This window comes from Saccopteryx bilineata, chromosome 2 (assembly GCF_036850765.1).
Source record: "Saccopteryx bilineata isolate mSacBil1 chromosome 2, mSacBil1_pri_phased_curated, whole genome shotgun sequence".
NCBI lineage: Eukaryota > Metazoa > Chordata > Mammalia > Chiroptera > Emballonuridae > Saccopteryx > Saccopteryx bilineata.
Window position 1 is genome coordinate 99400194 of NC_089491.1, and position 18033 is coordinate 99418226.

At 43.5% G+C, this 18033-nt stretch overlaps 1 protein-coding gene across 14 annotated transcripts in view; it reads left to right on the forward strand.

Annotated features, from left to right (window-relative positions):
• WNK2 (WNK lysine deficient protein kinase 2) overlaps positions 1–15701 on the forward strand; it is a 125857-nt gene extending 110156 nt beyond the window's left edge. For 10 of the 14 annotated variants that reach the window (XM_066257485.1, XM_066257486.1, XM_066257487.1 and 7 more), the window contains 2 exons: positions 12514–12625; positions 15489–15701. In XM_066257485.1, coding sequence (XP_066113582.1) covers positions 12514–12625; positions 15489–15514 — 138 coding nt within the window. In that variant the 3' untranslated portion in view covers positions 15515–15701. The remainder of the gene's footprint in view (positions 1–12513; positions 12626–15488) is intronic. The other 4 variants (XM_066257482.1, XM_066257483.1, XM_066257491.1 and 1 more) reach the window with 1 other exon arrangement.
• The last annotated feature ends 2332 nt before the right edge of the window (positions 15702–18033 follow it).

Below are 18033 nucleotides of genomic sequence, written 5' to 3' on the forward strand. Positions count from 1 at the left end.
CCAAGGCTTCCAATATGTTAAGTCTTTTCTCCATAGATTTTTCCACATCTATTTGTGTTACCTCTCTTTCTTTTGTATCCATAATATTCGATTTCCTCTTTCTTATTGGCATCTGAGGGTGGTCTTGTTGATAGCACTAATTAGAATTAATCAAGAGTAAAAAGTAAAAAAAAAAAAAAAAAAAAAAAAAAAAAAAGGTAAAACACCCCACACACAAAAAAAACAGTAATAATTTATTATTTCCCCCTTTTTTCTTTCTTCTCTTTCCCTCCTCTCTCCTCCTCAGGGAAATATCGTGATGACCTGTGAATTATATTATTCTAAATGGAACAAAACCTGCGTATAATGGAGGGCCTGATTTGGGGTGAAGAGTTCAAGGGGCAAAAAAAGGGAGTAGGGACCTACTAAATGCAAAAAAAAAAAAAAAAAAAAGGAAGAAAATCTTAGACAAGCATAAGATGATTTGCTTGTAAGTGATGGTCGACTAAGAGATATAATGAGAGGGATAAGAGGGAACCAGAAAAAAGGAGGAAAAAAAAGGAATACTAAAGAAGAAAAAAATAAAAATAATAAGTAAAAATCTGTTGTATTAAGTGGAGCGAAGACTAAATACAATGGAGACCTTGGGTTGGGAGGAATGCTAGTGAGTTAAAAAGCAACGTAAAAAGTACCCAAAATGCCACAAAAATAAACAAACAAACAAGACAAAAACAAAAACAAAAGTAAAAAAGAAAAATAAAGCCAAAAAAAAAACCTTGAGTCCCAAATTAACTAATTTGTTCATGATTGAGGATTAAATGGGAGGAAAATAAAACGTGAAAAGAAAAAACGAGTAGGAGGGAAAAAATAAGAAAAAGAGAAAAATGAAGGAAGAAAAAAAAAAAGGAAGAGAAAAAAACAAAATAAAGCAAAACAAAAAAAGACAAAAGAGGAGAGAGTGAGAGTTAAGTGTTTTGGAGTATAACCTTAAAGGAGAGTGAGGATGAAGAAGGGAAATAAAATGTAACACTCATGGGTAGTGTAGTTCAAGAAAAGGGAAGCATAAGATGGGCAGAGAATAGAAGGACCGAGGTGGAGGAAATAGAAATAATAATAATAAAGGCAATAAGATAGAAGAAACAAACAACAACAAAAAAAATTAGTGGAACAAGTTGTAAAGTCTGTGGATTTTTCTTGATTTTGAGAGGTTAACTTCTTCCTTTTTCTTTTCTCTCCCTCTTCCTGGTCGGTGACTCTGTACCCCAGGCTCTGCCCCTGTGTCACACTTAGGTAGGGATTTGCAGTTGATGGGATTCTATGGCAATGTCATATAATTGGCTTTAGTCTTGCTGGTAGTCAAGGCTTGTTGGCGTTTGCAGGGTCCAACGATGAGAGAGTTTGCTTTCCTGGATTCTCTCTCCTAGTCCCCCCTTCCTGAATTTGCAGCCTGGTGATCCAGCTATAAGGCTGCAACTGCTTCTGCCTGGGGAATAAGAGGCTCAAAGAGCTGGGAAATCCCCACTCTATCCCCACTCAGCGCAAGGCTTTGGGAAAGGCTCTGGCAGTCAGAGCCTCCAGTGTAATCAGGCAGGGGTGGGAGTCAGTTGTTGTCAAGGTGACTGTTTAGCGCCTAGCATTCAGTAGGACCACTCAACCCAGGCTTTCCACACTTTGTAGCCTGTTTTGGCTGGAAAGAAGAGGCACTAGTCTCTGCTTGCGACTAGTGTAGTATAGATCTTATTATCTGCCAAGTACCTCTTGTTAGCGTTTATCCCTGAATATGGAGGCTCTATCAATCAGAAGTTGCCCCCGCCCCTTTAGCGAGAGGCACTAAAAAATATCACGCCTCTTGTCTTGGATCGCTGAACTGAGAGAGATCTTATCAATTAGAACCGTGGGTGCGCAGATTTCATGGGTTAAGCTAATTTCAGTGATTGGGTCGCAGCTGTGCTCCCGAAGGTATTTCAGGCTGCCTGAGTGCCCCTCCCCCAACGCTTGATTGTTAGCTTGAATGGCTGGGTGAGGTGCCCCGCCCACAGAGAGAATCTCCCAAGTAGGGAAGACCGCCTTGGCGCCTCTCCCGCTCGTCCCGCTGCTGGCAGCTGGGGCGCACCTGGCGCAGGATAATGGGGCACCCTGGGTGTGCGGGCCAGTAGGGTGCTCTGGGCGCGTGGATTGCTCAGGGCACGCGCGAATGGGGTGCTCTGGCACCGGTGGCTGGGGTCTCTCACTCGCAGTGCGCGGGCCGCTGGGAACGTTAGCGGTGCTCGCTCTGCAACTGGACCGGGCGCGCGCTGGTGACTCGCGGCTCCCGAGTGTGGGCGGTACTCACTCTGCAACCGGACTGGGCGCACGCCGGCAGCTGCTCGCTGCTCCCGAGTGTGGGCGGTGCTCGCTCTGCAACCGGACTGGGAGCGCGCCGGCGGCTGCTCGCCGCTCCCGAGTGTGGGTCAACTCACCACCGGCGCACTCCCTCCACGGCTTGAATGAACGTCCCTGCGGTAGCTTCCTCTACACCCTCGTTTCTCAGATTCAAGTGATAACAGTCCTTTCGCTTTCAGTTTGTGTGGAACTCCGGAATGCTCCGAGGATAAATTTTTCTGTTTCTAGTTGATAAATTTGTCGTGATTTTGGGGAGATCTGTCGGACGCGCTGCTCACGGCGCCATTTTCGTGACGTCACTCTAGTTGTATCATACTGTTTTGATTTCTGTAGCTCTGTGGTAAGTTTTGAAACAAGGAAGTGTGAGTCCTCCAACTTTGTTTTTCTTTTTCAGGATTGTTTTGCTTATTGGCAGTCCCTAGAGGATCTTAATGATGGTTTTTTGTAGTTGTTTTTAAGATGGTTTTTAAAAAATATTTTTTAAAATGCCTTTGAGACTTTACTAGTGATTGTATTGAATATATATATGTCACTTTGGGAACTATTAGCATATTAACAATACTAAGTCTTCCAATCCATGAACATGGGATGTTTTTTCATTTATTTGTCTTCCTTAAATTCTTTTAGCAGTATTTTGTAGTTTTTAGTGTATCAGTGTTTCAACTCCTTACATTTATTTCTATTTTATTCTTTTCTATACTATTGTGAATGTAATTGTTTTCTTAATTTCCTTTTTAGATTGTTCATCATTATGTATGGAAATACAACTGATTTTGTACCCTGAAACTCTGCTGAATTTATGAATTAGCTCTAATAGTTTTTTGGGGGGTTGGATTTTTTTAGGGTTATGTACATATAAGGTCACTAGAAAGTCTGGTGGTCATACGAAATGACCGCTGTTCTAGATATTATAAATTGTAATTAAAATGATTTGTGCGAAGGTGTCTGCTAATTCAAACTGAATTACCCAGGGCAGGCGGCGAGGACGCCCCTTTGCTTAGTGCCCCACGGGGTTTCCCCCTTTTAATTGCTTAAAGTAGAGTGCAGTGAAGGAAACCACCAAGGGACTCATTTTGTCAAGACAGGCTGTTTTGTCTTGCATCTGAGGCAAGCCTTGTTTCTCTATGTTCATAAGTCTCATTTTGCTGAGAAAGATGCATTTGCTCTGCGACTGAAGCAAGCCTTGTCTTTCTCTGCTCAGTGGTTTCTTTTTGTTGAGAAAGCCGTTTTTGTGCAGATTTAGCTCCTTTTCTCTCCTCTTCAGTGCTGTATTTTCTAGGAGGCATTCTTAAAATAAATTACGTTAAGACATAGTTTTTATGTAAAACAGATGATTGCCAATGCAAACAAATGTTCACCTTCCCCCTGACCCGCTCAATTTGCATTCAGCCGTGGCAACTTCACCCCATTGGCTAGTATAGTTACGCAAGCAACCAATAAGCTATCGGCGACAAACAGACACTTAAGCCGCATATAATAAAGATGTCACCTCTGAACAGATAAATTTACTTTTTTCTTTCCAATATGATTGCCTTTTATTATTTTTTTTCTTGCCTAATTTCTCTGGCTAGAATTTCTAATACTATATTGAATAGAAACGGCAAAAGCAAGGACTCTTATCTTGATTTTTTAGGAAAAACTATCAATCTTTTTTCATTGAGTATGATGTTAGTTATGGGTTCTTTAAAAATATATTTGGCCTTGCCTGGCCAGGCGGTGGCGCAGTGGATAGAGCGTCGGACTGGGATGCGGAGGACCCAGATTCAAGACCCCAAGGTCGCCAGCTTGAGTGTGGGCTCATCTGGTTTGAGCAAAGCTCAGGAGCTTGGACCCAAGGTCGCTGGCTTGAGCAAAGGGTTACTTGGTCTGCTGTAGCCCCACAGTCAAGGCACATACGAGAAAGCAATCAATGAACAACTAAGGTGTTGCAATGAAAAACTAATGATTGATGCTTCTTATCTCTCTCTTTGTTTCTGTTTGTCCCTACCTATCCCTCTCTCTGACTCTCTCTCTGTCTCTGTAAAAAAAAAAAAAAAAAAATATATATATATATATATATATCCTTTATCTTATTGAGGAAGTTCCAGTATATTTCTAGTTTTTTGAGTGCTTTTATTTTGAGCGTTGGATTTTGTCAAATGGATTTTCTGCATTAATTAGTAATTGTATATCACATTGATTTTCATATGATAAATCAACCTTGCATTCCTGGGGTAAATCCCACCTAGTCACGGTGTATACTCCTGATATGCTACTGACTTTGTTTTGCTGATATTTTATTGAGGATATTAACATTAGTATTCATCAGGCATATTAGTCTGTAACCTTCTTATGATATGTGTATATGGCTTTGATATCAGGATAATGCTGGCTACAGAGTGAGTCAGGAAGTGTTCCCACCTCATCAGCTTTTTAGAAGAGTTTAAGAAAGATTGATGTTCTTTTTTTTAAAATGTTAATTCACCAGTAAAGTCATCTGGTTATAGGCTTTCCTTTGTTGAGAGGTTTTTGGTTACTGATTCAGTCTCATTATTGTTATAGGTCTATTCAGATTTTCTGTTTTCTCTTGAGTCAGTTCTGGTAGTTTGTGTGTTTCAAGAAATTTTTCTATTTCATGTACATTACCCAGTTTGGTAGCTAAAACTTTGCCAATTTATCTTCTCAGAAAACTGATTTTGGTTTCATTGATTTTTCTCTATTGTTTATTTTGTTTTTGTTGTAGAGTTAGGTTATTGATTTAAGATCTTTCTTCTTTTTAAATATAGGAATTTGCAACTATAAAATTCCCCCTGAGAACTTCTTTTTCTTTATCCCATAAATATAGATGTGTTGTCTCTTTTTTATTTGTCCTAAAGTATTTTCTACTGATTTCCCTGTGATTACTTCTTTGACCCTTTGGTTAAGGGTGTGTTGTTTCATTTCTGCACATATGTCAGTTTTTTGTTAATAATTTCTAATTTCAATCATTGTGTTAGAAAAGATACTTTATGTGATGGTAATCTTTTAAAATGTATTAAGACTTGTTCTGTGGCCTAGTATATGGCCTATTATGGAGAATGTTCTGTGTGCTCTTGAAAAGAAAGTATATTCTGCTATTGTGGGGAGGAATATTCTGTAAATGACTGTTATGGTCTTCAGATCCTCTCCTTCTGGCTGTTCTTTAGTGATAGTGAAATATCGAAGTCTGCACCTATTAGTGTAGAATTGTCTGTTTCTCTCTGTTTGTATCAAATGAGTTGGAACTCTGTTGTTAGGTGTGTGTGAGTTTATGTATCTTGATGAATCAAACTTTTTATTAATATATAATGTCTCTTGTAAATTATTTTACTTATAATCTGTTTTGTCTGATACTAAAATAGCCACCCAGCCCTCTTTTTCCATCCTTTTACTTTCAACCTCTTTGTGTTTTGTATCTAAAAGGAATCTTTTATAGATAAGCATTTACATCGACCAAGCTGTTTATTCATTCTGCCAATCTCTGCTTATTAATTGAGAGTTTATCCACTTACATTTAAAATAATTATGGATAAGAAGGGATTTTTGCCATGTATTTGTTTTCTATATATCTTACAGGATTTTATTCCTCAATTTCTCCATTATTGCTTTAAATTTTTAAAAAAATTTTTTAAAATTTTAAAAAAAATTTATTGATTTTAGAGAGGAAAGGAGAGAGAGATAGAAATATCTATCTATTCCTGTATGTGATCTGACTAGAGACCAAAAACACAACCATTTTTTTAAGGTTTTATTTGTTGATTTTACAGAGAGAGTAGTGAGAGGGATGGGAAACAAGAAGTATCAACTCATAGTTATTTCACTTTATTTGATCATTGACTGCCTGTTGTATGTACCTTGACCAGGCAAGCCCAGGTGTTCAAACCAGCAACCTCTGCATCCAGGTTGGCACTCTGTCTACTGTGCCACCACAGGCCAGGCTATTTGATTATTTTTATAGTATATAATTTTGATTCATTTCCTCGTGTGTGTGTGTGTGTGTGTGTGTGTAATATCTTGGGGTTTACAATTAACATCTTAAACTTATAACAACCCAGTTCAAAAAACACCAACTTTTTCCAATAGTATATAAATACTCTGTTGCTATACATCTCCATCCCACCCACTCTGTGTTGTTTTTGTCACAGATTGAGGTTTGGATGTTGTGTGCCCATTAACAGATTTATAATTAACAATTGCATTTGCCTTTCAAATTATTTATAGGAAACAAGATATTAAAACCAAAAGTATACTATAATTACCCATGTAGTTGCCTTCTTCATTTCTTCACATGGCTCTGATTTACTGCCTGTTACCCTTTCATTTCAGTCTGAAGGACTCCCTTTAGCACTTATTGTAGGGCAGATCTTTCAGCAACAGCCTCTCTAGTTTTTTGATTATCCAAGAGTCTGAATTTCTTCTTCATTCTTTTTTCTTTTATTCATTTTTAGAGAGAGGGGAGAGAGAGAGGAGAGAGAAAGAGATGGAAGGGTGGAGGAACAGGAAGCATTAGCTTCTGTATGTGTCTTGACTGGGCAAGCCCAGGGTTTTGAACCAGCAACCTCTGCATTCCAGGTCGATGCTTTATCCACTGCATCACCACAGGTCAGGCTTTCCTTCATTCTTGAAGGCTTATTCCATTAGATGTAGAATTTTTCGTTGACAGTCTTTTCTTTCTGCACTTCAGATATTTCTTATACCTCAATGCTCTCTCTTCTTAGATGCTTGTAAAGCATAAATTGGACTCTTAACAGTAACCCACAAATTCCTTAGACTCTACTCTTTTCTTTATTCTTTTTTTCTTTCTGCTTCTCAGACTTCGTAATATCAGCTGTATGGTTTCAAGTTTGCTGATTATTTACTCTGCCTGCTCATATCTGCTGTTCATCCCCTCTAGTAGAATTTTATTTTATTTATTATTAAATTTCAGTTATATTTTAGCTCTAATATTTCTATTTGGTTCTTTTTTATAATTTCTGTCTCTATTGATACTTTCATTTCTCATTTTCCTAATTTTCTGTTTGTCCATTGTTTCCTTTAGCTCTTTGTGCATATTTAGCACAGTTGATTTGAAGTCTTTATTTAGTAAGTCCAGAGTCTAGACCAGGGGTCCCCAAAGTTTTTACACGGGGGGCCAGTTCACTGTCCCTCAGACCATTGGAGGGCCGGACTATAAAAAAACTATGAACAAATCCCTATACACACTGCACATATCTTATTTTAAAGTAAAAAAACAAAACGGGAACAAATACAATATTTAAAATAAAGAACAAGTAAATTTAAATCAACAAACTGAACAGTATTTAAATGGGAACTATGCTCCTCTCACTGACCACCAATGAAAGAGGTGCCCCTTCCAGAAGTGCAGCAGGGGCCGGATAAATGGCCTCAGGGAGCCGCATGTGGCCCGTGGGCCGTAGTTTGGGGACCCCTGGTCTAGACTTTATCAGGGATAGTTTCATATATATATATAAATAATTTGTGTGTGGGCATGCTTTCCTAAAATTGTTTCTATAATTTGTGATTTGTTGTTGAAAACTGGACCTTTGAATATATATTTAGTAACTCTGGAAATCAGATTCTGTTTCCCCAGTATTTGCTGACTTTGTTTGTTGAATGCTTACCTTGTGTTTAGCCATTGTTTTGACTGAGATTTTCTTGAACACCAGGAGATTAATTTGCCTAAGCCTTTCCTTCTTGTTTATATTGAGATTGAGTGGTGAAATTTAGAGTACCAGGTCTTTTCTGAACATACATGCTGCCCTGGGCATGTACAGGTATTCACATTAGGAATGCCCTAATATCCCAAAGAAACTCTTGCACACTTTTCTATCCTGGCTTTAGACTGTCTGTGTATAATCTTTGGCCCTCGGCAACTGGGGATTTATTTTATTGCTTTACAGTGTTTTTGAGTGATACATGCCAATTTTCTGCCCTGAGAGAGTTCCAAATTTGGTCAGACAGGGATATGTGAACTTTGTGTCAGTCCTTCAGGTAGCTTCCAGACAGATTAGGACAAAAAATACAAACTGTGTACTGTAATTTGTGAATAAAATCTCTGTTCCCCCCAGAACCATGGACCAGGGTATCACACTGGTTATCTGCAGGTTGCCTTCTTTAAATAGCTAGAAAGCCAAGGAGGGGGTGAATACAAGGGTCAGTAAAAATATGACAGTTCTTTCCTACTTCTTAAGCTATGCCTGTTTTTTTTTATTTGCTTTTTACTTCTATTTGATTGCTATAAACTTTTAGCTGTTCTCTGGAGTTCTGATAAAGTTATTTCTGACACATTTTGGTTGTTTTTTTCAAAGTTTTTGTGGAAATAGGTAAGTTTAGGGCTGTCTACTCTTGCATTTTGCTTATATCACTCTTACTGAGTTTCTGTGTGAATATTCTATCAGTTATTGAAAGAGGAATTTTAAATTTACCATTATGGTCATGGGTTTGTGTATATCTTATAGCTTTGTTGGTTTTTGCTTTATATACTTTGAAGCTATATTATTGGGTCCATTCAAATTTTGATTTACCATGTCTGGCTTGTGAATTGAACTTCTAATATTACCATGTGTCTCTATTACGATTTTTGCCTTTAAATCTACTTTGTCTGAAATTGCTATAGCTATACTAGGTTGTGTTGGATTATTATTTATATGGTTTCTCATTCTTTACTTTTAGTCTTTCTGTATCCTTATGTTTTAAATGTATTTTCTTGTGAACAGCACTTTGGGTCTGCTTTATTTTTACTTTCTGTCTCTTAATTATTTTGTTTATTTAATGTAAATTACTAAAGTCTATTTTTTTTTACCCATTTTCTAGCACTACAAAGACTATAAAACACTTTAACTACATTTATTCCCCTCCTGGTACTTCTTTTTTTAAAGTATGCATGGACATTCAATCCCAGAACACATTTTTTTATATCGTACATATTCATTCATTTGCATATTTACCAATTGTGTCATTTCCTTCCTTCCTTGCCTCTGATCTTCCATCTGGAATCATTCAGCTTCTTCTTCAATGTATGTGTACCAGTGACTACTTTTCCAGTTTTAGTCTGAATATGTATTTCTTTCTTAGCTATTCGGAGAGGATATTTCCAATTGGTATAGGATTCGAAGTTGAGAGTTACTTAAGCTTGTTGACATTTTCATTTCATTGTTATTTAGCTACCTTTTCTTCTTCTTCTTCCTTTTCTAAGTGAGAAGAGGGGAGATAGAGAGACAGTCCCACATGCGCCCCAGCCGGGATCCACCCGGCAACTCCATCTGATGCCAATGCTCTGCCCATCTGGGGTCATGCTTGCAACTGAGCTATTTTTAGCACCTGAGGTAGAGGCTGTACAGAGCTACCTCAGTGCCTGGGGCCAATGCGCTCCAACCAATTAGAGCCATGGCTGCAGGAGGTGAAAAGAGAGGGAGGGGAAGAAGGAGGAGGAGGAAGGGTGGAGAAGCAGATGGTCACTTCTCCTGTGTGCCTTGACCAGGAATCAAGCCCAGGACATCCACATTACTGGGATGATACTCTACCACTGAGCCAACCAGCCATTGCTATTGCCTGTCTTGTGACTTTTTAAAAAAGTATGTATGGGATATTACATTTGAAAATTTATTTGTAAAAATAATTTGAAGCCTAGAAGTAGGTTTCTTATTGTTTTCATTTGCCTTTGGGCATCTTTACATGTTCTTTTTTGGCCATCTTGTATGAAGTTTCTGGTCAGTGATCTTTACCATTTAAAAGTTGAAATATCTCTTTATTATTGATGTATTGGAATTTATTATCTGTCTTTCACCATATACAGTTGACCCTTGAACAACACCTGGATTAGTGGTGCTGATCCACGTGCAGTTGAAAATCCACATATAACTGTACCCCACTAGTCAGCCCTCTGCATGTGTGGATTCCCAACTGCAGATCGAAGCAACAGTTGACCCTTGTACAATACGGGTTTGAATTGCTCAGGTCTACTTATATGTGGATTTTTTCCTACCAGTCTGTAGCTTGTCTTTTTTTTTTCTTTTAATTTTATGTATTGATTTTAGAGAAAGAAGGGAGAGAGAGACAGAAAGACAGAAACATCAGTCTGTTGCTGTATGTGCCCTGACTGGGGTTCGAACCAGCAACCTCTGCATATCGGGAAGATGCCCTTAACCAACCGAGCTGTCTGAAAATAAAAGGCTTGTCCTTTTATTTTCTTCATATTGAAAGTAAAACGGCAGATGTTTTATTTTGTTACAGCCCCAGTTTATCAAATTTATTTTCATGTTCAGTAATATTTTTGTTCTATTAAAGGTATCTTTGCCTCTTCCAAGACCAGGAGATATTCTTCTATTTCTGAGCTGTTGCAGTCAGGCCTGTAAGCCACCTGAAATTAACTTTTGTATGTGGTTTGATGTAGGGGATCAACTTCCTTTTTCTCTTGTATGCCTGTCTCTGGTTGTCACCAGCACGCTTCTTTCCATAGACGTTTGGTGATATATGTCTCGGTCCATTTCTGAAGTCACTGTTTTTGTTCTATCGAGCAATTCTTTTATCCTTATGGTAATGCTATATCCTCTTGATCATTGCAACTTTATAGTAAGTTTAATATCTGATTGTGTAAGACTTCTGACATTGATCTTCAAGAATTTCTTGAATTTTCTATGTCCTTAGTATTTCTATATACATTTCAGAAACAGCCTGTCAGTTTCTGCCAAGTATCCTGCTGGGATTTTTATTGGGATTGTATTGGGTTTTTTTTTTTTTATTATTACTCATTTTAGAGAGGAGAGAATGAGAGAGAGAGAGAGAGAGAGAGAGAGAGGAGAGACAGAGAGAGAGAGAAGGGGGGAGGAGCAGGAAGCATCAATTCCCATATGTACCTTGACCAGGCAAGCCCAGGGTTTCGAACTGGCGACCTCAGCATTTCCAGGTCGACGCTTTATCCACTGCGCCACCACAGGTCAGGCTGTATTGGGTTTTTTGATCAACTGGCTGAGATATAACCTATTAACAGTATTTAATATTTTTATGAACTTGATATTTCTGTTTATTTATGTCTTTATTGTCTCTCAGCAAAGTTTTATAGTGTTCAGTGTAAAGGTGTTACATATATTTTATGAAATGTATCCCTAGGTAGTGGATGTTTTGTAATGCAGTTGTAAATTATATTGTTTTAAAGTTTTATTCTCCAGTTGTATGTTAGTGTCTAGAAATACAGTTGAGTTCTGTACCTTGTATCCTACAATCTTGCTAAATTTGCTCTGTTAGTTCTAGAAATTGACTTGTTTGTTCTTTGGGTTTTCTTTATGCACAATCTTATCATCTGTAAATAAAGATGGTTTTCCTTTTTATTTTCCAGTCTGTGCTTCTATTCCTTGCCTTGCCTTGGCTGGGACTTCCCATGCATGTTGACAAGCAGCAGGGGACCTGGGGGGCAGTGCATTTGGCACTTCTCGTGGCACAGGGTGGGCTGCCGTTTCTGCAGTCCCTTCCCAGGGACTCGGCGCTGTGCTGTTCTTGGAGGCATGTGCAGTTCCTTTGGCGCCCTCCCTATGTCTGTGGGGAGCGTCTTGTGGGGTGCAGGGATTTCTGCTGGGACAGCAGCATTGCATTCCCGGGGCAAACCCCACTGTGTGCTAATGTTTAGGGGGCTTGAGGTTTGTTGGTCTCCTTTCTTGAAGCAGCGTCCTCAGGTTTGTGTGTCACGGGCAATGCTGACCAACTAGGGCTGTTCAACGCCCCACCTGTGCTGCCTCTCTGGGGTGTGGAGAACACAGGGACTACGCTGCCATTGACTCATGGGCTCTGGGTACATGCCCCTCACAGCTCCTGGCTGTTCTAGTCCTCCCATAATGGCACTGACTAGTCAAGCAGTAGGCCTTTGTTTGGGGTGTGTGGTCTCAGGACGCCCTCAGGGTCAGGTCCCCACAGGTCCTGCTCTGGCCTATGAACAGCTGGGTTGATTAGCCCACAAGTGGCTAATGGCTAGGCTGCAGATCTGGAGGGCAAGGAAGGTTGGGCCTCTTCTTCTTCCTGGCCCTGTACTGTCACTTTGGCATCAGCTGTTAGAAGGCACCCCGTGGCAGGTCCTGGGGATGGAGAAACTGCAGGGCCTCTTGGGGCCACTAGGGGAAGCCAACTGATTGCCGCTGCATGTCCCTTCCCCTTCTTGTCTTATAGATGAACACACCGCGAGCAGCAGTGGGGACACCATGTCTGGCCCTGGCGCCCGGTCCTCTGCCCACCACGGTCATTCCCGGAACTGCCCTGGCGCTGCCCGTGCCCATGCCAGGTACTGCCTTCTCTGGCTTTGCAGCCCCACCCTGTGCACGACCTCTGGGCCAGCACAGAAGCCTGGTCCCAGCTCCAGTTTCATGGGGTCCCTGGGCAGCCCAGGTGAGCAGCCGAAGCCCGGCCTGGGGACCAGGCTTGGGCACAGCGGGTGGGCCTATGCTCCCCAAGTTCTTGCAGACACCTGTGGTCATCATGCCAGGCCCCAGGCTATGGATCATGTAGCTCTCTGTCTAACCACGATCCAGATGGAATGCACTGAATTGAATAGCCCAGAGGAGCCGCGATGTGGTTTGTCCTAGTCCCCATCTGCCTGAGGGGGCCCGGTGAAAGGGCCTGTGTGAGGGCTGCCCTTGCTTCCTTCATTGCTGTGGACCCCACTTCCTCCTAGGTTCCCATGACCTCTACTGGTGGTCTTTGCATCCACTTCCTGTACTTGAATCAATGTTTAGAACATTGTAATCACCGTGCAGAATTACAGTGCCTTGAATTCCAGCTCTTCTGTTCCCTGGTGGAAGGAGATGTTTAAAGAAATCATGTATTGGGAAAGTTGTATTTCATATACAGCTGGCTGTGGGTTGCTATCTTTATTTTCCACTTTAAGTTGCAAAGAGATAAATTATTTACTCATCTGAAGCTACAGTCTGATCTTTAGTTTTCTGTTGTAAGTGGTACTTTTTTTTTAATTGAGCTAGTGACCTTGAATATTGAAGAGGTGCAAATGGTAGGGAGTTCTGCTTCATGTTCATAAAAGGAAGTCTCTGGGCTTCTCCTGCACTGGTATCAAAGAGGTGGACATACACCCTCAACCATAGCACTGCAGGCACTGCCAGCAGGCTGCCCAGGGATGCATGCTTCCTGGGGCTGTGCATTGCTAGTGGCGATTGGTCTCTTAGTAAGGATGTCAGCAGTTGTTTGGCTGTGTGGAGCCTGCTGCAAAGTGCTAGGTGAGCAGACATGCCCTCAGGACCCAAAGCCAGGCAGGACTGCTGTGAGGTGGGGAATGTAAGGGTGTGTGTGCATTGCAGGACCACAGGCTGCCCACCATCCTGCACAGACAGCACTGCCCCTTTGGCTCTGGGGTCCTGCCTGCTGTCCTGTGGGCCCTCCTGCATTTCTATCATCTGCTCTGGGCCTTGGCCACCGGGGCCTCGCTCTGTGGCATGCTCACAGGCAACCCCACTTCTGGCCCCCACACTGCTTTCCAGGCACCCTGGCTGCCCAGCCAGGGCTGGGGGAGTTCTTCCCTAGAAATGTCCGTGGGCCTCATCCCAAACAGGCATGAAGTAGCCCCCTGTGGAAACTAAAGGCCCCACTCCTCAGTGGCCAGGATTTGCCCACTCCCCATGGGGAGGCTGCTGGTTGGGCTTTCCAGCTGTGAATTGTAGAATCTGCTGTACTTTGGGACCTCACCAGAACTGGCTTACTTTTGGTTTAAATTTATTATTCCATTAATTCAGTTAGAATTGAAATTTCTAGGTGATTATGCAGAATCTTCTGCTAAGCCACGATGATGTCCTAAGAGATTTCTTTCTCTGTGATGTGCCCCTTGGTCCTCTGTGGAGTCTTGTGTGCCTGGTTCCTGAGGGCAGTGAAAGCCACCCTCCAACCCCCAACACTCACCCACCCCCACTGCACCAATGTGAGGTTTGTTCTGGCCTTGTATATGAATGGTCAGTGGCACGGAATCCCCAAGAGATTGTATATATGTGAAGGAGAAAAATAAACATTTTTGCTTGAAAATAGTGTGGAATAACATCTTTTTCTTGCTCTCTGTCCTCATAAAAGCCAAACCAGCTAGCCTCATAGGGAGGACAGGAGAGAGCAGCCGGGTGGTGGGCAGGCGGTGTGCGCCACCCCCCAGTGGGAGCCGGGTATGGTGAACAATGCGCTGTCAGGCTTGGGATGAGAGTACGGTGCCAGGTGGAACCCAGTCTTCTGCACACAGCACCTGCGGGGTGTGCCCCGGGCCCCAGGGATGGCCAGCCTCTGTGGGTTCCAGGCCTGGGTTGGTCTGTTCACTCTGCTTTCCACCACTGTGAACCCACACTGCATGTAGATGTGGGGTAGGCTCTGCCCCATGGAAAAAGCGAGCCTTGTGGTCAACTAAATGATATCCTCAACCCCTGTCCACGTGGGCTGTTTGCCAGAAAGCTGGGTTTGCGTGACTGCAGACAAAGTGCTGGGAGTGGTGTCAGGCTCCAGTCCCTGTGAAGGGAAGATTTGGGGCTGGGGCCATTCGAGGGTCATGGAAGGGACTCTGCTGTCTCATAGGCACAGGGCCATGGTGCAGGTGTAGCATTGGGGAGGGTCCCCTCCTGACCTCCTTCACCTTATAACAACCCCCACACCATGGAGTTCAGCATGTGCTCCTGGCCGTCAGCCCTTGGTGGCCTCGTGCACAGTGGCCTGTGGCCCTGCATTCACTTAAGCTGGGGGTCATGGTGCCTTCTGCCCCACCCAGCTAGACCCCACACTCCCACTGAGATGCAGTCAGACTTTATGCCTCTGCTCACAGGTTGGGGCCCCCCAGCTGCTTGGTGCTTCATCTCAGTGATGGCCTGTGGCAGAGGCTGAGGCATCTTGGGCTTGCTGTGCCCAAGGAGCCAGAGATAGCTTGCTCCCTGTCCACTTGGGCATGCAGGTGCTAGGAGGCCCTGTCTGGTTTGTGGCAGTTGCTCAGTGTGGAAGGCGGCCAGCTAGTGAACCGAGGCTTCCTGTGGTTCATCTGCACAGTGGGCCGGTTGCAGGCAGACCCCCTATCCCCTGAGGAGCGAGATTGCTTTGGTGTCCCTGCTCCACTTTCCAGGGCCTGGTGTGACCACGCAGGGCCTGTAATGAGCTGTGGTGGTTTTGTTTTCTAGATTCTGAGAGTGAGAAGCCCAACTGAGCCCAGGCAGGCTGACCTGACCCAGACGCCAGGCCCCGTGTCATCTCATGCAGAGAAGGCGAGTCCGCGCCTCGTGTCAGTTCACACTGTTTTGTAACCACTTTCTAAGCATTTTTTTATTCACAATTGGAAACACAAATGTAATGCAAGAATAAAAACTATTTTGGGGGAAAAAGGACTTTGGTTTTTCAAACTCTCCTTGTCAGTGGCTCCCAGACAGGCGGAGGGCCTGAGAGTAGTGAGTAGGGGAGGGCGCTGGCGGAGTGCTGGGCCGTGTAGCAGTATGACCGGGCACCCTTCGCTGAGGGTTGCTGGGTGTGGTGATGAGCTTGGCAGTTTATTGGACACAACAGTGCTGCTGGTAGTTCAGGGTCCTCTCAGCTGTGCTTCTTGGAGAAGCAGCCTACACCCTGGGTGGCCTGGCCCATTGCCAGGTGTTTCTCCTTTTGGGCCCCAGGCAAAGCCCATTCTTTGTAGGGCATCGGAGTCTGAGCAGCAGTGGCCATCTCAGGTCTGGTCTTTGTACACACAGCTCTGTTCATTCTGCCCGCCCCCTGGCCCCCGTGCTCCATGACACTTGGAGGCGTGTCACCCTGTCAGCCCCCTATACACATGCCCTGGCACAGGGGAGCACCCACAGTGGCCTGAACACAGCTCTTTCTCCATAATACACATGCACTATCAAGAGGGCTGGCATAAGGTCAGAGAACCCTGGCTACAGAGAGTGGCAGGACAGGCCTGCTGGCCCTTATGGGCTGTCCTGCATGGTGGGGTCCTGGAGCACACTGAGACGTGGGAACCCTGCGAGTGGCCCTACAGGCAGACATGGGTGGCTCGAATCATAGTCTGGCCCATGGGACCTGCTTATGCTGGGGCCAGGGCCCTGGGTAGGATTCACGGGCCCCCACATCGGGGTGGGGAACTGCATCCTTGTTTTCACTAGTTTCCAGTGGCAACTGAATGCTTCCTTGGTAATGAATGGGGGTTGGGGATAGTAGCCGCTGGGGCATGTCACCGCTGGAGTCTACAAATGCTGCGTAGGATAGTGCAGTATCACAGCTGTCTCCAGACATCACTTACCTTCATCACAAAATGCCATCCCCTGTGATGCACTCCTGTCCCACTGCTGATAAAAGCAGAGTGGTGTGGGTTTCCGGCCTCCTGCAGCTTCCCCAGAGACATACGAGCACAGCGTGGGGACGCACTGGCATGCCATGGAGACGGAGGGGCGCCGCGTGGGCACGTACAGGCGTGGCATGGTAGTGAGCCCGAGGGCTGCCCGTCCCACCTCTTGCCAGTGGGTGTGCATCTGTGTGTGCTTGCGCCGCGTGGGCTGCTCCACTCTGTGATAAAGTAGAGGAACAACTGTGTAGCTGGAGTGGTGTTGGCTGGTGTTTTCACTGTTTGGTTTGCCACCCCTAAGCTGTGGTTCCTATTAGTGGGTTTTTAACAGTTTACCTTTTGGATAGAAAGTTTATTAAAATAATTCCATTTAAACAAGCAATAGTATAGATGCTAATGGTAAGAATTGGTAAGATAGTAGTTAGCAGTAAATGGTAAGACTGGACCAGGAGATAATGATAAAAATTGCATGGGTAGAGAGACCCCTGTTCATACCACACCACAGCTAAGAGCAGCTAAGAGCTTACCCTTGCCCCCCCCCCCCCCCAGCAGGCCCTCAGAGGAGGAGACAGTCTTTACTCCTTATGTCCTGTGACCCTGAGTTAGCAGTCTGCCTCACTTCACTCTGAGGGCATTGCCCCCCCCCCCCCACACACACACACACTGGCAAACAGACACTGCCCTTTGGAAGCCTTCCTTTGCAGTGTTGGTCAGTACAGGTGGATGGACAGGCCGGTGATGGTGATGGTCAAGCTACCACCCTAGGTGAGCAGTGGATCCTGCATGCCCAGCCTCCAAAGTCCCCAGGGTAAGTCCCAACCCCTGATGGTTTTTAATCAAGGGTTTCTAAAGGCAGAAATTGAAGGTTAGGGGTTGGGGGCTCATGGGTGAAGCTGATTTGTTCTTGTGCAAGCCTCGATGGTTTTGCTTTGTGTGATGAGTTCAGTTTCTGATGTCATCTTGTCGGGTGCCTTTGTCCCTGTGGTTAGCTGATCTAAATAGGCTGAGGAACCAAGACTTTGCAAATATCTCATAATTGGGCATCAGTGACATATCTTTAAGGCAAAAGGCAGAAACTAAATGTTTTGTTAGGATTGTTATTGTTTAAGCCATCATTGTTTTGTGCTTAACTAGCTACATTTATATTTTTATTATCTCAAGCAAAGTGTACTTTTAGACATTTTCCTGGAATTTGCTTTATAGGCAGGTCTTCAGGACATGACTGACATACTTTATAATATTTGACTATAAGTGACGAAAATATCTTCTTATATTTGACTATAAGCTACGTAATAGTCAAAGCAATTGAAATGTTTGGTTCAAGCCCATACCTACATCACTGGACTCTGGGATCTGATACCTAAGCATGTTTACTGTTTACTGCGGGTTTCAGTTCT